At 44.3% G+C, this 23,226-nt stretch overlaps 1 protein-coding gene across 3 annotated transcripts in view; it reads right to left on the bottom strand.

Annotated features, from left to right (window-relative positions):
• Positions 1-23,226, bottom strand: part of TTC3 (tetratricopeptide repeat domain 3) — a 235,425-nt gene that overhangs the window by 82,899 nt on the left and 129,300 nt on the right. For 2 of the 3 annotated variants that reach the window (XM_073584665.1, XM_073584667.1), the window contains 4 exons: positions 20,173-20,285; positions 13,841-13,967; positions 12,846-12,968; positions 8,704-8,805 (listed from right to left, as the gene is read on the bottom strand). In XM_073584665.1, coding sequence (XP_073440766.1) covers positions 8,704-8,805; positions 12,846-12,968; positions 13,841-13,967; positions 20,173-20,285 — 465 coding nt within the window. The remainder of the gene's footprint in view (positions 1-8,703; positions 8,806-12,845; positions 12,969-13,840; positions 13,968-20,172; positions 20,286-23,226) is intronic. The other variant, XM_073584666.1, reaches the window with a different exon arrangement.

Below are 23,226 nucleotides of genomic sequence, written 5' to 3'. Positions count from 1 at the left end.
ATAGCCTGTCAGACACATCTTTAATTTTTGCACCTGGAAGACAGCACATTTCTCTTGAAGTTATATCCGGTCTGCAGATAGCGGCCTCTGTTCCTCTCAACAGGGAATCCCCCATGACCACCACTCTCCGTTTCTTCTTCACAACATTTTTCTTTCTCCATCCAGGAGGACTCTGAAGGCGTACAAGGTTGCTGTTTGTTGGCAAAGTCTTATCCTGATGTATTTCTTCATCGTTTTCCTGCGTGAGAGCCTGGTACTGGTTCCTGAGCAGTATGGGTGCTGACTGCCTCCTGATCCTCCTGCTTCTCTGGGTCACATGTCTCCATTCCTCTGTTTCTTCAGGTGCACTTCGAATTTCTTCTCTTTCTGTAACATGAAGAGATAATTCTGCTCTGTCCAAGAACTCTTCACCTTCCTTAATGATCTTCAACGTAGCTAACCTTTCTTCGAGATTTTGCAACTTTTCCTCCAACAGGGACACAAGCTTGCATTTGTGGCATGTGAAGTTTGGCTTTTCCACTGGTAAATCTGTGAACATGTAGCAAGAAATGCAGCTCACCAAATGGCTCCTGGCCTCTTCCATCTTACTTTACTCATTTCCAAAAATCCCAGCGGGCAACCAACCTGTGCGGCATGAAGTAGATGATTCTCAGAATTAGGAAGGTGACCACCAGGCATCCATGTGTTCATGGCTTTGGCCTGTCCGGCCAAATAGAACAAAAAGAAATCGGGTAGCGCCGCCCCCTCCTCCCTCCTAGGTCTCTGCAAAGTGGATAATTTAAGTTTGGGCCTGGTCTTCCCCCATATGAAAGATGTGATCTGGGAATTCAGATTAGCAAAAAAGGATCTGGGCACCACTACAGCACTATGTTGTAGAAAATAACTAAGCTTAGGGAGTAATATCATTTTGATTAAATTGATGCGTCCAGCCACAGACAACGGAAGTTTACCCCAGATCGCAAACTTGGCCCTAACCAACTCCAGCAGTGGATACACATTAAGTTGCAAATTGAACTTACTGTCTTGGGAAATGTGGACACCCAAATACTTGAAACTGGTTACAACGGGCAGTGATGAGAGAGTTTCAAGTCGTGGCATTGGAGCGTGGGAAAGAGGCATCAAAGCAGATTTCTCCCAATTTATATATAGGCCAGAATATTTACTGAATTTATTTACCGTAGTGATCACTCTCGCCAGTGTTTCCTCTTCTTGTCCATGAATATTATCATATAATCAGCATAGAGACCTATGGTATCAATTCGACCCGCTATTTCTATACCAGCAATATGAGGGGTCGATCTAATACGAATTGCCAGTGCCTCGATTGCCAGAGCAAAAAGGGCCGGGGAGAGGGGGCACCCCTGGCGAGTTCCCCTATGTAATGAAAAGGGTTCAGATATGGAGCTGTTTACTATGACTCGGGCCTTAGGCTTCATGTATAATATACTGACCCATTTTAGAAATTTGTCACCGAACCCATACCTCTGCAAACATGCATGAAGAAAAGGCCACTCAAGAGAGTCAAAGGCCTTGGCCGCATCAAGTGATGCCAATGCCCATTCATTATCCAACACCAGGGAGCTATACTGGACCACCGACTGAACCCGTCTAATATTGATGGAGGTGCTCTTACCAGGCATAAAGCTAGTTTGGTCAGAGTGTATAAGGTCTAATATGACCGAGTTCAACCTGTTGGCCAAAATTTTCGTAAAGATCTTATAATCCACATTTACTAATGATATAGGCCAATAAGATCCACAACCTAAAGGGTCTTTGCCTTCTTTTTTCTAAACTATTATATTAGCCTCATAAAAGGATTCCAGCATGCATCCCCCCTCCCAAATCCCACGAAACACCTTCAGCAGAAGGGGCGCCAGTATCTCCCGATATTTCCTATATAGTTCGACAGGAAATCCATCCGGCTCAGGGGCCTTCCCAGAGGCCATATCTTTCACGGCAACCTCCACCTTCTCTAGAGTAAACTCAGCATCCATAAAGGCCCGTTGGGAAGGGCTTAGTGTGGGAAACTCTATATCTGCTAGGTAGTCTAAACACCCCAGGCTGTCAACATAAGACTTAGAATTGTACAGTGAACTATAATAGTCATAAAAGCATTGTAATATTTCCTCATTTGTAGAGACCAGAGTGCCATCAGAACAGCGAACCTGCAGGATTGTATTAGTTGTATTATGTTGCCGTACTAGATAAGCCAAAAATTTGCTTGCCTGATTCCCCATTTCAAAATAAGATTGTCGGGTAAAAAATAATTTACGTTTAGTTTTAGTGTCAATATGTTGAGTATATAACCTTTGAGCTGTCAACCACTCCACCCTGTTACTATTACTTTGGTCAAATATGTAGGCAGCCTCCGAATCCTTCAAACGTCGCTCCACCTCGCCATCCTCCTCCGATGTTACTCGTTTAATATAAGAGATTGTGGAGGATAAACAACCCCTCAGATAAGCTTTAAGAGTGTCCCAAAATAGATTAATATTTCGGGGTTCAGGGTGGAACGAGACGAAGCAACGTAGCTGATCAATTGTTCTATCAGGCGGTTTTATCAATTTCAGCCAGAAAGGATTCAGTTTCCATGTTATCCTATTATTCAATGGTCCGTACTTAAGTTTAAGAACAACCGGGCTGTGGTCTGAAATCCCCCTACTGCCATGTTCAACATCATCCACCCAAGTCGCTAGGCTGCTGGATCCAAAAATGTAATCTATGCAAGATAGGGAGCCTTTAGTGGAGGAATGGCAAGTATATTCCCTTGTCTCTGGATGGCGCAATCTCCATAGATCCAGCCACCCGCCATAAATTGTGACAGCTGGGATGTGCCCGGGGGGGGGGGGGGATGCCCCAATCTGTATTCCATCACTCAATCTCAATTTATCAAGAAGATTATTCATGACCAAATTAAAGTCACCCATACAAATGACATGTGCATCTGGGTAATTTAGGGCAAAGCTCAGTGCCATCTGGATAGTTGACATATTGGCCGGAGGGGGGTTGTAAATACACAGAATAACATTTCTGAGAGTTAATTAGCGCATGTACAAACACAAACTATCCCTCAGGATCTTTCCGGGCCTCCCTGGTTTCCCACCGAACATCTTTATGAATTAACAATGAAACACCCCTTGAATAGCTGGTATGAAAAGCATGTATAAACCATTGTACCCACGGTTTTTTCACACACCGAACGGTATCTCTGTCAGGTGCGTCTCAACCAAGGCCACAATGTGAGGACGATATTGTTTAATTTGTGAGAACACCTTAATTTTCTTCCAGGGGGGGGGGGGGGGGGTTATGCCTCTTACATTCCAGGTCATACATATTAATTCAGAACCAATCCAAGTATGTTGCATAGTGGTGCCCGAACAAAATGTAGAGAGATCACCTAGATAGCTGAGTGGGCATCGGCTGCGGCATTTACCTAAATAACCAGAAAAACAAAAACTTTTGAAAAAGAAAAAAAACGAACAAAGACCTAACAATATAGGAGCACAGTCTCACGCCCCCCATCAAAAAATAACCAAGGGGATACCATCACTGAACACAGTGTCCGGTATTGTTTGGTAACTAGATACCCGCCGAGAAAGTTCCAATTAGACCTTTAAAAAAAAGGATCCAAATTAACAGCCATCACATCAGGATTCCTTTGCAGGGGACCCCCACTGGGACCGCAGCCAGTCGCCCCCGCCGGATCCGTGAAAAAAAACGGGAGGTACCTCCGTGAACAACTCGAAGCCGGGCCGAATATATCATTGAGTACACAATATTTCTTTCCCTGAGCCGTTTCTTGACTTCGATGAATTGCGCCCGCTGTTTCTGCAATTCCATAGAAAAGTCCGGAAAAATGGAGATCACAGCATTATTGAACTTAATAGGACTTTTTTGTCTTGCAAGACGCATAATGGTGTCTCTGTCCTTACAATTGAGGAGGCGTGCCAGGAAGGGTCGGGGTGGGGCCCCTGGAGGCAGGGGTTTTGTAGGGACCCTATGAGCCCTTTCAACAGCGAATACTGATGAGAAATCATCTCCCAAGGAGGTCTTAAGCCAATCCTCCAGAAACTGCTCAGGATGCTGACCTTCCGAGTGTTCAGGCAGACCAATGATGCGGATATTATTCCGACGCATTCTGTTATCTAAGTCGTCCGCCTTTTGTTTCCAAGCATTCATGGAGCCCGCCACCTTCGCTAACTTGGCCTCCATTGGTGTAATGGTATCCTCCACTTTGGACACCCTCGTCTCCACCTCTGTAATGCGTCCCTTCATGACCTGTATATCATGGCGAAGTCTCCCCACCTCCGTGTATACATCCTCAATTTTTTCCATCAGGGACGTTCTGGTTATGTTGATAGCCTGCATCAATTGCTCAGACGCCTGTTTAAAAGGGTCAATTCCTCTTGCTCAGACTCCTCCTCACCCTCCGAAGGACGATTTTTACGTTGAACCTGGGAGGAAGTATTCCTCTGGGGTCGTGCACTTTCAGAGGGATCGGGTCTTGCATACTCCTTTAATTTTTCTGCTGCTGCTCACGACCCCTTAAATCTGCTCATGGCTGCTGCAGCTCGACCCAGTAAGATAGCTGGAAATATATGATCTGAAAATGTCCACCGCAGGCAGCGCGCACAGTAGGATTGTTGATATATAATCACGGCTCAGGCTACAGAGATGGGGGGGGGGGCACGTAAGTTTATGAGGGCAGCGACTCACACTGTACAGTGAAAGTTCCTAGCGGCCAGGGGAGGGAGAGGGGTCCCCACAAAGACAGCAGCCGCGGGGTGTGTGTGTGCGCAAAGCCTCCCACAGTATTAACGCCAGCCGGTACAGCGGTTAAATGGCGGAGGGGAAAAAGCATGCGGGGCCCAATCTTTCAGGGCACTCACCGCGCGTCCCCCCATTCTGTCAGTCGGTATCTTCGCTGCCCGAGCAGCAGAGCGGCGCTGCAGCTCCCTGTAGCAGAGCCGCGCGTCCAATATGGCCGCCGCCTCGTGGGGAAGCAGCCGCCCGCCTCAGTCTCCCGCTGATAGCAAACCGCCCCCGTCCTCTTACGATGCTCCAAGGGGGTCCCGCCGCCTACCGGGGTCTATGCAGCCCCAGAAATACCAGGAGGAAAGGGTCCAAGTATCAGGATGTCCCAGGATTATGCGGAGCTCTCTCGGTAAGCGTCCTCTTCCGTTCACTCCATAGCCACGCCCCCCTTTTTCCATGTTCTACCATAGATTCTCGATGTAATCGGTTTCCTACTCTTCAATGGGGTGGAGACTAGCCCTGGTGAGAATCCCTGGCGACTTAGTAACGCCCTCTCAAATTTCATGCTGCCAGATGGAAGCCCTTCACCTGAGAGTGGCATACTGGTCCCTGGGTAAGTAGGTCCAGAATCACTGGCAAAATCCATTGATCAGTCACTGACATCCATCTCAGAAGGGAGAACCACAGCCAAAATGGAGCAATGAGAATTACTCTCGTCTGATCCTCTCTGATTTTCCTCACTACCGTAGGAATCACTGCTATCAGGTGAAACACGTATGCCAGGGTGAACCCCCAAGGTATCTGTAGGGCATCTACTGCAAACGGATTTTCTCTTGGATCTAGCGAGCAGAACTTCCTGACCTTCCTGTTGTGTAAAGGTAGCAAACAGGTCCATCTCCAGCCTGCCCCAAGCCTGCACTATTTCCTGGAATACTCGAGGGTTTAGGGAATATTCCCCCTGTCTTAATTACCTGTGACTCAGGAAGTCTGCTTTCACATTTTCAATGCCTCTTATGTGAAGTGCCGAGAGAGATAGCAGGTGATGTTCTGCTAACTGGAATGGGATGCTGGATACCTCCTTAAGAGCACAGGATCTCATGCCCCCCTGATGGTTGATATAAGCCACTGCTGCTCGATTGTCCGACATGACTCGGGTATGGCGACCCCGAAGGGGAGAAAATGTCTCAAGGCCTTTTCCGCAGCCCACAGCTCCTTCACATTCGAACCCTGATCTATTTCTATAGGAGACCAGGCTCCCTGCACTGAGTGGGGTCCTAGATGTGCTCCCCATCCTGTACCGCTCGCATCGGTCGTGATAACTTTCTCCAGTGGTCTTAACCACTGGACCCCCAATGCCAAATGTTCCCCTTACAGTCCACCACATCAGGGAATCTCTTACGGCCAAGGAAAGATGTACTTTTCCTTGTAAATGTCCTTTCAATGATGTTTGCGCCGACAGGACTTCTCACTGTAGCTGGTGAAATTGTGCCCAACCTACTGCTGGTATATAGGATATTAGGGAACCTAGCAGGGACATCGCGTTCGTCAGTTCAGCGTCATTACAGGCTGCTGTATTGCTGACAGTACTAAACCCCTTACTTTGACAATTTTGCTCTCTGGCAGGAGGCAGAGCTGGCGTTCGGAGTCCAGCACCAACCCAAGGAAGGATTGTACCTTTTCTGGTACCAACTTTGACTTGAGGGCGTTTACCACACATCCTAGTTCCTTTAGGGTTTTCGACCTCCCCACTATAAGGAAGTCGTCCAGGTATGGGATGATAACTAGATCCCGAGACCGAAGGTATGACATTACTTCCGCCATCACGTTGGTAAAACACCCTTGGAGCTGTGAACAGACTGAATGGAAGGGCTGCATATTGGTAGTTAGTGCCTGCCCTGACCCTATACGTACAGAGCTACCCTCAGGTACTTTTGATAATCCCAATGGATTGGGATATGGTAATAGGTATCTTTTAAGTCTATGACTGCCATGAAGCAGTGCTGGAACAACATCTTTGTGGCCGTGTTTACTGACTCCATCTTGAAGGAGTAATTCATTACCCACTGGTTGAGCTTCCTCAGGTTGACAATGGTTCTCCACGAACCGTCCGGCTTTTGTATCAAAAAGAGGGGGGGATAAAATCCACTTCCTTCCTCTTTCCTCGTGATTTCTAGAAGCACTTATTTCTGTACCAGACCAAAACCTCCGTCTCCAGGGCTAGTTGTTCCTCCTGAGACTTCCTGCGAGGTGTTAACACAAAGGACTGTCGGGGTGGATGGATGAAATCTATCCTTAAGCCGTCTCTGATGACATTCAGTCCCAACCACTGGGGGAGATGTTCACCCAGGCAGAGAGGAAAACAGGACATTCTCCCTACCTCTGACATCATTGACGTCTTTTTTGATTATGTAGAGGGCCCTTTGAACCTGTAACCAGACCCTCTTTTGTCCTTAAAGTTCCAGCTCTTCCTTTCCCACGGGGCACTACCTCTATTAAATTTCCTTCTCCGAAAAGAGAGTTTCTTGGTCTCACCTGGGAAACAGTGAAATCCCTTTTTTAATCGCCTGCCTTTTCCAAAACATCCTCCAATTTTTGCCCAAAGAGGAATTGACCCTCAAACAGGATGGAACACAGTCGGAAAGCCTCCTATATCACTGTCCGAGGAGGAGTCCGAGGATTGAGAGAGGAGGAGGAGGGAGACTGGAATCTCTCTTGACCACCTGAAGTAGAGTCTTCAGAGTCTGTGAGCCCTTTACGGCTCTTCTTGCCCTCTTTCCTTAAGGCTGACTTAAGGGAACCCTTTACTTCCGCCCTGATTATGGCTCTAAGGCTAGTGGCGAAGTCGGGGGTCTCTTCCCGAATTGTTTTGTGTATGCAGTCAGCGCAAAGATCCTTCTGCCACTGAACTGCCAGCGGGGTTTTGGAAAGAGCACACTTCTTGCTCCTTGCTTTGGCACTAGCCTTCCTCGGCCCCTGGTGGTTAAGCAGAAAAATGACGCCCATTACCACAAGGGTGACATTCACGTAGATCACTCTCCACCGCTGTCAATCAGGCGTACCGGATTCGGAGGCTAATCAGGGGTACAAACCACGTCCCGCCTGGAAGCTGAGGAGTCTTGTGACCTTTGGTCGGGATGACTGCCACTCCCGCTACGCGAGCGGCTGCTCCTCCCAGTGCCTGATCTTCTCTGGTGACCAGACATAGAACTTGGTAAGAGCTCCTGCTGTTGCTGCTCCACATACTTCTCCATGACAAGCTTTGGACATGAGCACCTCTTCTGTGGTCACCCCTCCTTTTAAGAGGAATCCACTGCGCTCTCCGCCTCCTCCGGTGCCCTTCTATGTCCCTCCCACCTCCGCCACCCCGCTGGGACGTGCAAAAAAAAAAACCCACGCCATCGGCCGTCGTTTTCATCAAGGGCGCCACCATCTTGGATCCGGCGCATCATACCGACGTCACGCGGGCATGTCCGTTCCCAGTGTGCCTTGCGCGCGACGCCAGTAGAGCCAACCGGAAGAGCTCCCTGGAGCGATGGACATCCGTCGGAGGAGGGAGAGCGGCGCGGCAGCCGCAGAAGAGTCGCTGGACCCCTGACAGCACTGCTCCACGTACGTCAAGGCCCCACAGGACCACACTGAACCGCCGTCTTTCAGAACAAGGGTCCATGTCAGGATAAGAAACCCAACTGAAAGTGAGGAACCGCCCTTTTATTTTCAGTAGGTTTCCTGTCCTGACTGGGCGGATCCCCTCTCTCAGGTGTGCTGTCATGGGGGAAGGGGGGAAAAAAAAAAAGAAAAAAAAAAAAAGGTATTTATGGATGATACATGGGGAGTCAGGGGGTACCAGAAGTAGTTGTGTAATGCATAGGTGACACTAAATTAAATGATACTTTTAGCTGGTAGCCTAAAAAAGTGCTGACAGGTTCCCTTTAAGGGACAATAACTCACCTTGTCATTCTTATCAGAATACATCGTGGCCTTCATTTTTTTCCAACAGCAAACATGAAAATCAACTCTGCAGAACTGACAGCACACCATGCGTATAAAGCCCTGCAAGGACAGAAGAATGCAACCATCAAATAATAAAATGCAAAAAATAATCCAAATTATCACTGGAACACCTGGCAGCATCTCTTATGTGATAATTAAATGAATGAGGAGTCAGCCAGTCTACAGGTGATCAATGCTCTCATTATTATAGTGCCATTTATTCCATGGCGCTTTACATGTGTTAGCAAAGAAATGCAAATATATGCAGGGGGAAGAATAGCACATTAAGGCAGACTGGATTGTCCCCAGTCCATTCCAGAGACATCACATAACACAATGGAAATGCAATACTTCCATGCAATATTTATAATAATGTGATGTCAATACAATCCACGGATAGATCGGTGTTTGTGGAACAGAATGTGGTGGTTCTAAGTGCCAGGATTTTTGGCCTTGGGAAACCACAGAAACTTGATATGAATAATTATGGATATATCATAGTCATGATTAATGTGTCTATGATGAGGCTTAGAAAATAAGGCAGTTCTAATATTTCACAAGGATGTTCCTCTGGGAAAACATGGCAATAATTAGAATTATGCTCTGCCCCCATTTTTCCTAACTTACAATTAGCCGTCCTCCTCACCTGGCCATAACGAGGTGTGAGTGGTGTGGAGGAGCTGGTTGTAATACATGGTTGAGCTCATGCTGTCTTTAATGGGACTTGATCGCCTCCCCGTCGGGCGTTAAGACTGGACTTCTCCTATGCTGTTTCTTTTCTGCAGATTTGCAAGGCTGCTACTTGGACTCTCCTACAAATTTTACAGGGTTCACATTTATGCCTTGGCAGAAGCGAGTCTGGGCAGAAATGTGCTGGAAGCAGCAGTTGCTAGCGTGACAGCCTGATTGATTTGCTTTTGGACGTCCCATGGTTTCATGAGCCCCTCAATGACATGCCCGAGAAAAGAGAATTTTTAGGGACTTAATGTAAAATACCTCTCTTGTACTTTTCACTGAGGTACACAGTACGCACTTCATTTTTGCCTAACTGGGCGCAGTTGTGGTTATTTTCTATTGTGTTTTCCTGCTTCTACGGCTCGATCGCTGAGTAGCTTGGTGCCTATCGGCAGGTGTAGTTTGCTGGGGAAGAGACAACTTTTTCTTTAAGTTGCATTCCTTAGTGTCCTGAATGCAGCAGCATACACCCACGGTTTCCTGTATCTCCCAATAAAGGCTACGGGGAAGTGAGTTTTTTTTTTTCTTTAGCAAACTTTATTTGATGAGACAAAATATTAAGAAAGATTTTTTACTACAAGTTTCAAAAAGTCCTCTTTAAATATGCAAAAAAAAAAAAAAAAAAAAAAGAAAAGAAAAGAAAGAAACAAATAGACAAAGCATCAAATCCCAATGAGGTGATTATTATGGGGGACTTCAACTACCCCGACAGACTGGGAAACTGAAACCTGCGTATCTCAGAAAGGAAACCAATTTCTGTCAGTGACCAAGGATAATTATCTGTCACCACTTGTGCCGGGCCCAACTAGAGGAACGGCCCTTCCGGACTTAATTTTAAGCAACAGGCCAGATAGAATAACAGAAGTACGAGTCGATCGGCACCGAGGGAACAGTGACCACAATATAATACAATTCCACTTGTCCTTCAGTAAGGTGCCCTGGAAGGGGGTGATGAAAACGCTGAATTTCAGGAAAGCAAAGTTTGATCAGCTTAGAGAGGACCTTCGCCGAATTGATTGGGACAATGTCCTCAAAAATAGGAGCACAGAAAATAAATGGGAAATATTTAAATCAGTTTTACACACCCACTGCGAGCTCAGCCATACCGTACAGAAATAAAAGGGCTAGGAACAGGAGAACACCAATGTGGCTAAATAAGGATGTAAAAAGGGCAATAAAGAACAAGAACAAGGCATTTAAGAAGCTAAAACAAGAAGGCAATGAAGAAGCATTAAAAAGTTATAGAGAAAAAAATAAAATGTGTAAAAAACAAATACATTTAACAAAAGTGGAAACTGAGAAACTCATTGCTAAGGAAAGTAAAACAAACCCCAAACTATTCTTTAATTATATAAACAGTAAAAAGATTAATGCTCTTTAAAGAACAATGAGAGTGAAATCATAGAGAGCGATGTGGGAAAAGCAAATGTTTTAAATACTTTTTTCTCAACAGTGTTCACACAGGAAAAGGATTTGCCAGGGGAAATGCAGAGTGATAATGTAAACTCCCCATTAAGTATTACCTGCCTAACCGAGGAAGAAGTGCAGAACCGCCTTAGTAAGATTAAAATTGACAAGTCACCAGGCCCTGATGGCATTCACCCTCGGGTATTAAGGGAGTTAAGTAATGTGATAGACAGGCCTCTATTCCTTATATTTAAAGACTCTATAGAAATAGGGTCTGTTCCTTTTGATTGGCGGCAAGCAAATGTGGTACCAATATTCAAAAAGGGGTGTAAAAGGGAACCTGGAAACTATAGGCCGGTAAGCTTAACATCTGTTGTGGGTAAAATTTTTGAAGGGTTTCTATGGGATACCATTATGGAATATCTCAATGGTAATAAATGTTTAACTCCATATCAACATGGATTTATGAAAGATCGCTCCTGTCAGACTAACCTGATCAGCTTCTATGAGGATGTAAGCTCTCAAATGGACCAAGGAGAATCATTGGATGTCATTTATCTCGACTTCTCTAAAGCATTTGACACTGTCCCACATAAAAGATAGGTAAGTAAGATGAGAAAGCTTGGGCTAGGGGAAAATGTGTGTAGATGGGTAGGTAGCTGGCTTAGTGATCGAAAACAAAGAGTGGTTATTAATGGTGCATCCTCAGATTGGGCCAGGGTTACTAGTGGAGACCACAGGGTTCTGTATTGGGCCCCCTACTATTTAATATATTTATTAATGATCTAGTGGATGGCTTACACAGTAAAATATCAGCATTTGCAGATAATACAAAACAATGTAAGGTAGTTAACACAAAGGAGGACAGTTTGCAACTACAGACAGATTTGAGTAAATTGGAGAATTGGGCTGAAAAATGGCAAATGAGGTTTAACACAGATAAGTGTAAGGTTATGCACATGGGAAGGAGAAACAGAGGCTACAATTACTTACTAAATGGGAAACTGCTGGGGAAATCAGACATGGAAAAAGACTTAGGCATCTTAGTCAATAAGAAGCTAAATTGGAGTGCCCAGTGTCAGGCAGCTGCCACCAAAGCAAGTAGGGTCATGGGATGCATTAGAAGAGGTCTGGGGACACGAGATGAAAATATAATTCTCCCTCTGCACAAATCACTCGTCAGACCACACTTGGAGTATTGTGTGCAATTTTGGACGCCGGTGCTCAAGAAAGACATTACTGAACTTGAAAGGGTTCAAAGGCGGGCTACTAAAATGATAAATGGAGTTGGTTCACTACAATACTCAGAAAGGTTATCAAAATTAGGTCTATTTACTCTAGAAAAGAGAAGACTTAGGGGAGACCCAATATATATATGTACAAGTATATCAGAGGGCAATACAGAGATCTCTCCAATGAACTGTTTGTACCAAGGACTGTGACAAGAACAAGGGGGCATTTTCTTCGTTTGGAGGAAAGACAATTTCTGCACCAGCATAGAAGAGGGTTCTTCACGGTAAGAGCAGTGAGGCTCTGGAATTCTCTTCCTGAGGAAGTGGTGATGGCCAACTCACTGAATGAATTTAAGAAAGGAATGGATGCTTTTCTTGTGAGTAACAGTATAGAAGGTTATGAATAACAGAATATTATAGGTAGATGGTTGACCCAGCTTAGGGGAAGGAATTTTTTTTCCCTATGGAGAAAATTGGCTTCTACTCTGTGGGTTTTTTGCCTTCCCCAGGATCAACAATGCAGAACAGCTGCACTAAAAATAGGCTGAACTAGATGGACATAAGGTCTTCCTTCAGCCTTCAAAACTATGTTACTATGAATTGCTGTTTGCTTACATTCCTTCCCATAAAGTGTCTTACATGTTCACCAATATAATAACACTCACAAATATAACTGAACAAATGGTTTGTCATAAAGGCCAAAAGTGTCATTACTTCTTATCTTACCTTGAAATCCGGGTCTGAAAAGTAGATCTGAGCTTTTGGCAAGCTTAAACACTGCTCATAGCGGCAAATTGCATCCGGTTTTGGGGGAAACGTGCATTCTTCAATGCAGTTATCAAGGAAGACCTGAAGGAAAAATAATTAACAAAGAAAACAACTCCAGTTAGAAGGCAGCCAATATCCTAGTCATTTTCACAGGCCGGGAGACCAAGACATTACACACACATCAAAAGTCTGTTCACACGTGTTATTTTTTACTTTTTTCCCACTGTGACCCAAAAAAAAGACTCTACAGCTCTCTCATAATATATATATATATATATACACACACACATATACACAGGATTATAACAGTGATATTTTATATACATAAATTATTAAAAAATATATGCAAATTAATAATATTATTGAAAAAAAAATTTTTTTTTTTTTTTAAAGGTAACAGTCTGGGGGGGAGAAAACAGACAAAAAATATTTCTATTTATCATATTATATATAAATTATTATACATTATATATAATGTAGTCACGTTGTTTGTGTTATGAGAGACCATGGGAGGAAAACAAAATGGCAAGTGGGCAGTTGACGGATTCTTTTCATGGGTCATTGGAGAGCTAGCTCTCTGTTTTAGTGTTTATTTGACAGCAGAAGTTTGGAAATTATTTATAGTGTATGAAATTAATGCAGCACAGACGATACAAACAGATAAAGACATTCCTAAAAAAAAAAAAAAAAGATACATTAAAAAAACCTTTGAAAATCTGATTGGAACCCTGATAAAAAAAAAAATCCTGATGCAAAAAAACCCCCCAAAAAACGCTGGACATCGGAATAAGGCCTGATGTAGGGCAAGAAGATAGAGTAAAGTAAGAAACCCAACAGTTACAGCTGTTTTCTATGGTTGCTTATTACAAATACATGTCCTATTAATTGAAATGCTAAAACTAAAAGAGGAAAGAAAAAACACACACAAAAACCCCGAAATATTAATCTTTTACCTGTAATTTTTCAGGCCTAGTTTCTTCAAGGACGACAGATGTGGTCGGCCAAGTTAAAACGCCAGGCACCATTTTATGATTCACCATGGTCTTGGACTTTATATACTGATTTAAGGCATCAGAAAACCTGATAGAAACAGTAAATATAACACTATTATATTCACTCTCTCACCATCTGCTTTCTAGAGTCACAATGTTCTCATACGTCTACATTTAATATTACGAAAATTAACAAACTGTCTTAATTTTGCTCTAAGAGGTAAGCTGCGTCCGTTATCTGGCAGCCGCTTAATCTTTTTCCCTAGGATCAGTTTCATACGTGTCCCCCACCCGAGTTGGTGGCCTCATGATAATATCGGTCCTGCTTTTTTGCTGAATGACGTAAAGTCACACATATGGCGTGATCGAGGGGTGTGATGCCTTGTCATGTCCTATGTATATAGACCAAGCGATCGGGTGATCACAGCTTCAAGCCCCCTAAAGGGACTATTGATTACAGTAAAAAAAAAAAAAAAAAAAAGTTTTTAATAAAAACATGAAAAAAAAAAAGAACACAGAAAAGTTCAAACCATCCCTTTTATGCCCCAGCTCTATATATAAAACTGAGTGAGTGTGTGTGTGTGTGTGTGTGTGTCACCAACCAATCACGAATCATCTTTCATTTCACCAGAGCGGTTAAAAAAATGCTGAGCTGTGATTGGTTGCTATGAGCAACAGTTGTCCCACTCCAGAAAACACCTCAGCAGACACTGACATGGTGAGATAAATCTAGCATCCCCGGGAACATAAGCTCCCAGCCATTGTCCGCCCCCCAGAAAGGAGCAGAGAGCACATGACAAAAATGAATCCACCCCTCCCGTGCCCATATACCCATCCTCCATCCAATGGGCACATCTTCCCTCTTAAAAGGATCATTGGTATGGGAGTTAGGGCAAATCCATCCAGCGCTTTGGTACAGACCCCATGCCTCTCTTAAAGGGATCTCCGGTATGGAAGTTAGGGTAAATCACTCAGCGCTCTGATTCTCACTCCAGGCTTCTATTAAAGGGATCCCTGGTATGGAAGTTAGGGCAAATCCACTCAGCGCTCTGGTTCTGACCCCAGGCTGATGGGATGATGTGAAATATTAGGGGGTAGTAGTCCGGTGGCTCTGGCTGACGGGATGATGTGGGATATTAGGGGTAGTAGTCCGGTGGCTCTGGCTGACGGGATGATGTGGGATATTAGGGGTAGTAGTCCGGTGGCTCTGGCTGACGGGATGATGTGGGATATTAGGGGTAGTAGTCCGGTGGCTCTGGCTGACGGGATGATGTGGGATATTAGGGGTAGTAGTCCGGTGGCTCTGGCTGACGGGATGATGTGGGATATTAGGGGTAGTAGTCCGGTGGCTATGGCTGACTGGATAATGTGGGATATTAGTAGTCCGGTGGCTCTGGCTGACGGGACGATGTGGATATTATGGGTAGTAGTCCGCCAGCTAAGACAGGATGTGGGATATTAGGGGTAGTAGTCCGGTGGCTATGGCTGACGGGATGATGTGGGATATTAGGGGTAGTAGTCCGGTGGCTATGGCTGACGGGATGATGTGGGATATTAGGGGTAGTAGTCCGGTGGCTATGGCTGACGGGATGATGTGGGATATTAGGGGCAGTAGTCCGGTGGCTCTGGCTGACGGGATGATGTGGGATATTAGGGGTAGTAGTCCGGTGGCTCTGGCTGACGGGATGATGTGGGATATTAGGGGTAGTAGTCCGGTGGCTCTGGCTGACGGGATGATGTGGGATATTAGGGGTAGTAGTCCGGTGGCTCTGGCTGACGGGATGATGTGGGATATTAGGGGTAGTAGTCCGGTGGCTCTGGCTGACGGGATGATGTGGGATATTAGGGGTAGTAGTCCGGTGGCTATGGCTGACTGGATAATGTGGGATATTAGTAGTCCGGTGGCTCTGGCTGACGGGACGATGTGGATATTATGGGTAGTAGTCCGCCAGCTAAGACAGGATGTGGGATATTAGGGGTAGTAGTCCGGTGGCTATGGCTGACGGGATGATGTGGGATATTAGGGGTAGTAGTCCGGTGGCTATGGCTGACGGGATGATGTGGGATATTAGGGGTAGTAGTCCGGTGGCTATGGCTGACGGGATGATGTGGGATATTAGGGGTAGTAGTCCGGTGGCTTTGACGGGATGATGTGGGGTATTAGTAGTCCGATGGCTCTGGCTGATGGGATGATGTAGGATATTAGGGGTAGTAGTCCGATGGCTCTGGCTGACGGGACGATGAGGGATATTAGGGGGAGTAGTCCGGCAGCTATGACGGGATGATGTGGGATATTAGGGGTAGTAGTCCGGCGGCTATGACGGGATGATGTGGGATATTAGGGGTAGTAGTCCGGCGGCTATGGCTGACTGGATTATGTGGGATATTATTAGTCCGGTGGCTCTGGCTGACGGGACGATGTGGATATTAGGGGTAACGATTTGGATTTCTGGATCATGGAGTGAATTACTTACACGATGGACTACTTGCTAGAGATGGGGTGCACCTTACGAAGACTGGAAAACATGTATTTGGAAGTCGCCTTGCTACACTTGTAAGGAGAGCTTTAAACTAGAACAACATGGGAAGGGAAGCAAAAGACCAGAAAAAGCCATACACCTGACAAATGCTATTGAGAACTCTGCTATTAGAAGTGAAAAGGAAGAACAAAGACAAAAGAATCTAATTAATAAAAATATTGGAGAAAGAGAAACCAATCACAAACTAAAATGTTTCTATACTAATGCACAAAGCATGGGCAACAAACAAGGAGAATTGGAACTACTAACACAGGAAAAGAAATATGATGTCATTGGAATCACTGAAACTTGGTGGGACGATACACATGATTGGAATACAAGACTAGAAGGATACAACTTATTTGCAAGAAACAGACTTGATAAACGAGGAGGAGGTGTTGCATTGTATGTTAGAAACGCGTATATCTGCACAGAGATTGAAGCTTCAGAGACTGGGAGTTCTGTGGAAACTGTTTGGGTAAGAATACAAGGACAGAACAATGGAAAGGACACCATTGTAGGCATTTACTACAGGCCGCCTGTGCAAGCTGAAGATATGGATGAAATCTTTATGCATCAAATGGCCAAGTTCTCCAAAAAATATGACATAGTTGTCATGGGAGATTTCAACTATCCAGACATTTGTTGGGAATCTCTCTCAGGCAAAACTAACAGGTCAAGGAAATTCTTATCCTCTCTTGCTGACAACTTTATCTTCCAGAAGGTAGGAGAGAAAACAAGGGGAACTGCTACCTTGGATCTAATCCTTATAAACAGGGAGGAAATAGTTGAGGAGGTAAAAGTGACTGGGACCCTAGGAGGTAGCGACCATGCTATTTTAGAATTTTGGATAACTAGAGGCGGAAGACCTGTGAAGACTCAGACGTCAAGGTTAGATTTCAGAAAGGCAGATTTTAAAGGATTCAGAAAGAGAATTGGAGGGATCCAATGGCTGGATATCCTTAAAGACAAAAATGTCCAGGAAGGATGGGAAATCTTGAAAAATGAAATTCTCAAAGCACAGTTGTTAACAATTCCGAAAAGAGGGAAAAATAGGAAGCATTTAAGGAAACCAGGATGGATGAACACAGAACTTAAGCACATGCTAAAAAGGAAGAAAAAAATGTTTATAACATGGAAAGAGGGAGGCATATCTAAAGAAGAATATAATGCTGTCTGCAGAACCTGCAGGGCACAAATCAGATTATCTAAAGCTGAAAATGAATTGAGGCTTGCAAGAGATGTCAAAAGCAATAATAAAGGATTTGGGGGATATGTCAAAAGTAAAAGAAAAGTAAAAGATGCTATAGGATGAAAATGATGAAATGGTAAGACAGGATGTTGAGAAGGCTGAACTTTTAAATTCCTATTTTGCATCTGTTTTCTCTCAGAAAGGAAATGTAACATCAACTGTTATTCACTGTCCTATTAAGGGAATAGAAGAATCCAGGATATCTATAAACAGAAAGATAGTGAGGAAACACTTAGCTAACCTAAATGAATTCAAGTCTCCAGGTCCACATGAATTACACCCCAGAGTACTGAAGGAGATAGCAGAAGAAATTTTTGAACCCCTCTCCATAATCTTTGAAAATTCTTGGAGAACAGGAGAAGTGCCAGAAGACTGGAGAAGAGCAAATGTTGTTCCTATCTTCAAAAAGGGGAAGAAGGTGGACCCAGGCAACTATAGGCCGGTGAGTCTGACTTCTATACCAGGAAAGATCTTGGAACAAATTATTAAACAACATGTATGTCAGTACCTGGATAAGAATGAAGTGATTAAACAGAGTCAGCATGGGTTTGTAACTAATAAGTCATGTCAGACTAACTTAATTTCCTTCTATGACGGTATCACTGATTGTGTGGAGCAAGGAAATGCTGTAGATATAGTATATCTTGACTTCAGCAAAGCATTTGACAAAGTCTCTCATACAATCCTTATTGAAAAAATGACTAAGTATGGAATGGACAAGGCAACTGTTAGGTGGATTCATAACTGGCTTAGTGATCGGACCCAAAGAGTGGTCGTAAATGGCTGCACATCTAGTTGGAAGAATGTCTCAAGTGGGGTACCACAGGGCTCTGTCCTGGGCCCTGTATTGTTCAACATCTTTATCAACGATTTAGATGAAGGAATTGAGGGTAAACTGATTAAATTTGCTGATGACACAAAGCTAGGAGGGATAGCTAATACTAGAGAAGAGAGAGAGAGGATTCAAACAGATATAAATAAACTGGAGCAGTGGGCAGCAACTAACAGAATGGTTTTTAACAGGGAGAAATGCAAAGTACTACATCTGGGCAATAAAAATGAAAAAAGCATATACAGAATGTGAGGAATAGGGCTAAGTGACAGCACATGTGAAAAAGACTTGGGTATACTAATAGATCACAGACTGAATATGAGTCAACAGTGTGATGCAGCAGCAAAAAAGGCAAATGCAATTCTAGCATGTATTAACAGAAGCATACAGTCTAGATCACGTGAAGTCATTATTTCCCTCTACTCCTCTTTGGTCAGACCTCATCTGGAATATTGTGTCCAGTTTTGGGCGCCACATTTTAAAAAAGACATCAACAAACTGGAGCAAGTTCAGAAAAGAGCGACCAGAATGGTGACCGGTCTGCAAACCCTGTCTTATGAGGAAAGGTTGCAGGATTTGGGAATGTTTAGTTTGCAAAAGAGAAGACTGAGAGGAGACTTAATAGCTGTCTACAAATATCTAAAGGGCTGTCACATTGTAGAAGGATCAACTTTATTCTCATTTGCACAAGGTAAGACTAGAAGCAATGGGATGAAACTGAATGGGAGGAGACACAGATTAGATATTAGAAAAAACTTTTTGACAGTTAGAGTGATCAATGAGTGGAACAGGCTGCCACGAGAAGTGGTGAGGTCTCCTTCAATGGAAGTCTTCAAACAGAGGCTGGACAGACATCTGACTGGGATGATTTAGCGAATCCTGCTTTGAGCAGGGGGTTGGACCAGATGGCCCAGGAGGTCCCTTCCAACTCTACGATTCTATGATTCTAGTCCGGCGGCTGTGACAGGATGTGGGATATTAGGGGTAGTAGTCCGGTGGCTATGGCTGATGGGATAACGTGAGATATTTGTAGTCCGGTTGCTCTGACTGGCAGGACGATGTGGGATTTTATAATGAATGTGGCTATGCGGTGTGAGCGGGGCTCTACACTCAGAATATATATATATATATATATATATATATATATATATATATATATATATATATATATATATATATATATATATATATATATATACACACACATACATTATAATTTGTTATAACTAACCGTGGTTAGTTACTATGCCCGGGCAGCGCCGGGCTCTTCAGCCAGTTAAAAATAAGCTAAGAAAAAAAAAAATGGTATTGCTGCAATTGTAAAGGTCTGATGTATAAAAATATTAAATTAATCCAATTGGGTAAACAGAACAACAAGAGAAGAAAAAAAAAATAGCAACTGCTGAATTACTTTTTTGGCCGCCACAACACTGAACTTAAATGCAATAAGAGGCGCTGCTCAAAGCATCATATCTATCCCAAAATGGTATCCTTAAAACAGCAGCTCAGGGCATAAAAAAAGGCCATATCTGAAAAATTAAAATGTTATGGGTCTCGGAAGAAGGGGAGGGGATGAAAAAAGGAAAATGGCCACTGTGTTTAGGGCCTATATTCCTCCATCTTTCAGAAAACATGAAAGGGGGTTATAACAAAAAAAAAAATATATTTTTTTTTCTACATATAAACTTACCGATTTTGCTTAAAATACACATTTCCAATTCCGTAAAAAGCCAAGCAGTTGAACCTCTCCTTGGAATGATGCTGTATAATTTCTTTCAACTCGTTTTCAGCCCTTGCCAGCTCCTGCAAAAATTTCACAAAAAAGCGTTTTATTTTTTTATTTTTTTTTTTAAAATGGCACAAGCGAGAAAAATTTACTTGACTCATGGATAAGTTTTCTTAATCATCATCAGTAGCCAGGTATACAGTTGTGCGCAAAAGTTTACATACCCTGACAGAATTTTTGCTTTCTTGGCCTTTTTTCAGAAACTTCGAATGAAAGCACCAAAACTTTTTCTCCATTCGTTGTTAGTGGTTGGATGAAGCCATTTATTGTCAAACTACTGTGATTTCTCTTTTTATCACGTCATTTGGGGACACAGGTAACCATGGGTGTATGCTGCTGTCGCTAGGAGGCTGACACTATGCAAAAGAGGAAAAATAGCTCATCCTCAGTAGTATACACCCACCGACCGGCACCAAGCACCTCAGTTTAAGCTTAGTGTCTGTAGGAGGCCCTGGATCTTATCCCAGATCCGCAGTTTTCCTTTTCAGGTCACTTGTTGTATTTTATTAATCTTTTTCCTTTGTTTTTCAGGTTCTTCATCTTCAGGGTAACAGGGTGTAATTTCTCACCCTGTTTTCCCACACTTATGAGACGGATAGCAGTGTGGGGTCACCCACATCGACCACACTCAGGCCTGCAGGCGGGACCTGATCCCCCGGTCCTTTGCCTTTTCCCCTTCTCAACTCGGAGAGGGCTGAGAGGAAGACTGTGGTCACCCGCCCAAGCCCGCGACTCCTTTCCAAGGGAGAGCTTATTATCCCGCTCCCAGAGGCTCCACGCTCTAAAGCGACCTGCTTCTCTCTCCCTGCAGTCCTGCATGAGAGTTCTGGGGAGGTTTATTGCCGTCATGTAGGCCGTGCCTTTGGCCCAATTCTATACCTGTCCTGTTCAGCTGACGTCTTGTCGGTTTGGGACAAGAGGACCATCTCTCTGGACCAACCTGTGCTTCTGCCTCTCAAGGTGAGGCAGCCCTTATCTGGTGGACTCTATCTGCTACAGTCCTGCACGGGAAGTCCTTCCTTCCTCTGCGGCAGCAGGTCTTCACCACCGACACCAGTCTCCTTGGTTGGGGAGCGGTCTCCATCAGTGCAGGGTCATGGAACGCCCAAAAAGCCGCGCTCTCCTTAATTTCCTGGAGAAATGGGCAATTTTTCTTTGCTCTTCACCGCTGTCAGACCCTCCTCGCAGGCCAGCCTGTCTGGATACAGTCAGGACAGTTCTATTGCCATGGTTTTCATAGACCATCAAAGCGGGTCTCGCAGCTACAGGTTACGGTACAGGTATCCAGGATTCTGCGAAGGGCGGCATGTCATGTTCCCACCATATCAGCCGTGTACATTCCGATGATGGAAAATTGGGCAGCCGATTCCCTGACCTGTCAGGGTCTCCCAGCCCCTTGATTTTGAGAATTGTTAAAAACTTGAAGGCACAAGGGGTTCCTGTAATACTGATAGCTCCTGATAGGCCAAGACGGCCCTGGTATATGGAGCTGGTGAACATGCTCATGGACGCTCCCCGGAGGCTTCCAGACCGTCCGGATCTTCCTTCGCTAGGCCCCTCTTCCTCCAGAGTTCACAGTCTCTAAGTTTAACAGCATGGGCGTTGAGGCCACAGTTCTGAGAGAGGCTGGTTTTTGTTTCTCATAAGGTCTTTCAGATCTTGATTAGGGCAAGAAAACCAGCATCCTCGCTTATATACCACAGATACTGGAAGGCCTTCTTCAGGTGGTGTGAGGACAATTTGGTTTTTATGTCCTTTTCCTTCCCTTCCATCCTTGTTTTTTTCCTCAAGCAGGTCTTGACTTGGGCCTATCACTCAGTACTCTTAAGAGGCAAGTTTCTGCTCTGTCAATTCTTTTCCAATGAGATCTAGCGTCTTGTTCCCAGGTAAAGAGTTTTCTTCAAGGAATCGCCTGCTTGGCACCTCCTTATTGTTCCGGATAGATCCATGGGATCTTAACCTTGTCCTTGACGAACTCCAGTGCGCTCCTTTTTTTGAGCCCATTCAGGACTTTCCGTTTTCACTTCTGTCATGGGAGGTCGCCTGCTTAGTTGCCATTACGGCCATCAGGGAAGTTTGAGATAGAGGCATTATACTGCCGTTCACCTTTCCGGATTCTACATCAGGACAAGGTAATTTTCAGAATTGTTTCTTCCTTTTTTTTACCTAAGGTGGTCTTTTCATTTTACAATAATAAAGACAATGTCCTTCCTTCTCTATGTCCCTCTCCAGTCCTTTCCCTGGAGAACTCCCTCCTGGGCAGCTTTGTCACCAGGTCTCGGCTTTACAGATGTAAGGCCGCGACCTGGTCATCATTACATATCTTCGCGAGGCTTACAGGTTTCAAACTCATGCCTCGTCTTATGCAGGCCTAGGAAGGAAGGAACGGCAGGAGGCCAACCCAAGTCTTTTTTTTTTTTCCTTGCGCTCTTTATGTTCCCTCCCTTGGGACGTCCCATGGTTACCTGTGTCCCCCAATGAAGCGATAAAGAAAGAAGGATTTTTGGTACTCACCATAAAATCTCTTTCTTGGAGCCTTAATTGGGGGACACATCACCATCCCTTATTGTTTGTACCGTTTTTTGGGCCTACGTGCCTTTGTTCTTGGGCTGGTACATGTGTTGAGTTTTTTGGTTGCTTCTCCTACTGCTTTAACACTTAACTGAGGTGCTTTGGTGCCTGTCGGTGTGTGTGTGCTACTGAGGAGCTATTTTTCTTTTTTTTTTACATAGTGTCAGCCTCCTAGCGACAGCAGCATACACCCATGGATACCTGTGTCCCCCCAATGAAAGCTCCAAGAAAGAGATTTTACGGTGAGTAGCAAAAATCCTTCTCTTTCAATCATAATGACAACCCAAAAGATCCAAATGACTCTGATCAAAAGCTTACATACCCTGGTGATTGAAGGAAAGATGAATACAGTACGTTATCAGCAAATACTGGAGGCAAATTTGCAAT

This window comes from Dendrobates tinctorius, unplaced genomic scaffold, assembly GCF_039654945.1.
Source record: "Dendrobates tinctorius isolate UK_male_01 unplaced genomic scaffold, ASM3965494v1 ptg000084l, whole genome shotgun sequence".
NCBI lineage: Eukaryota > Metazoa > Chordata > Amphibia > Anura > Dendrobatidae > Dendrobates > Dendrobates tinctorius.
This window is presented reverse-complemented; position numbering and strand designations above follow the sequence as displayed.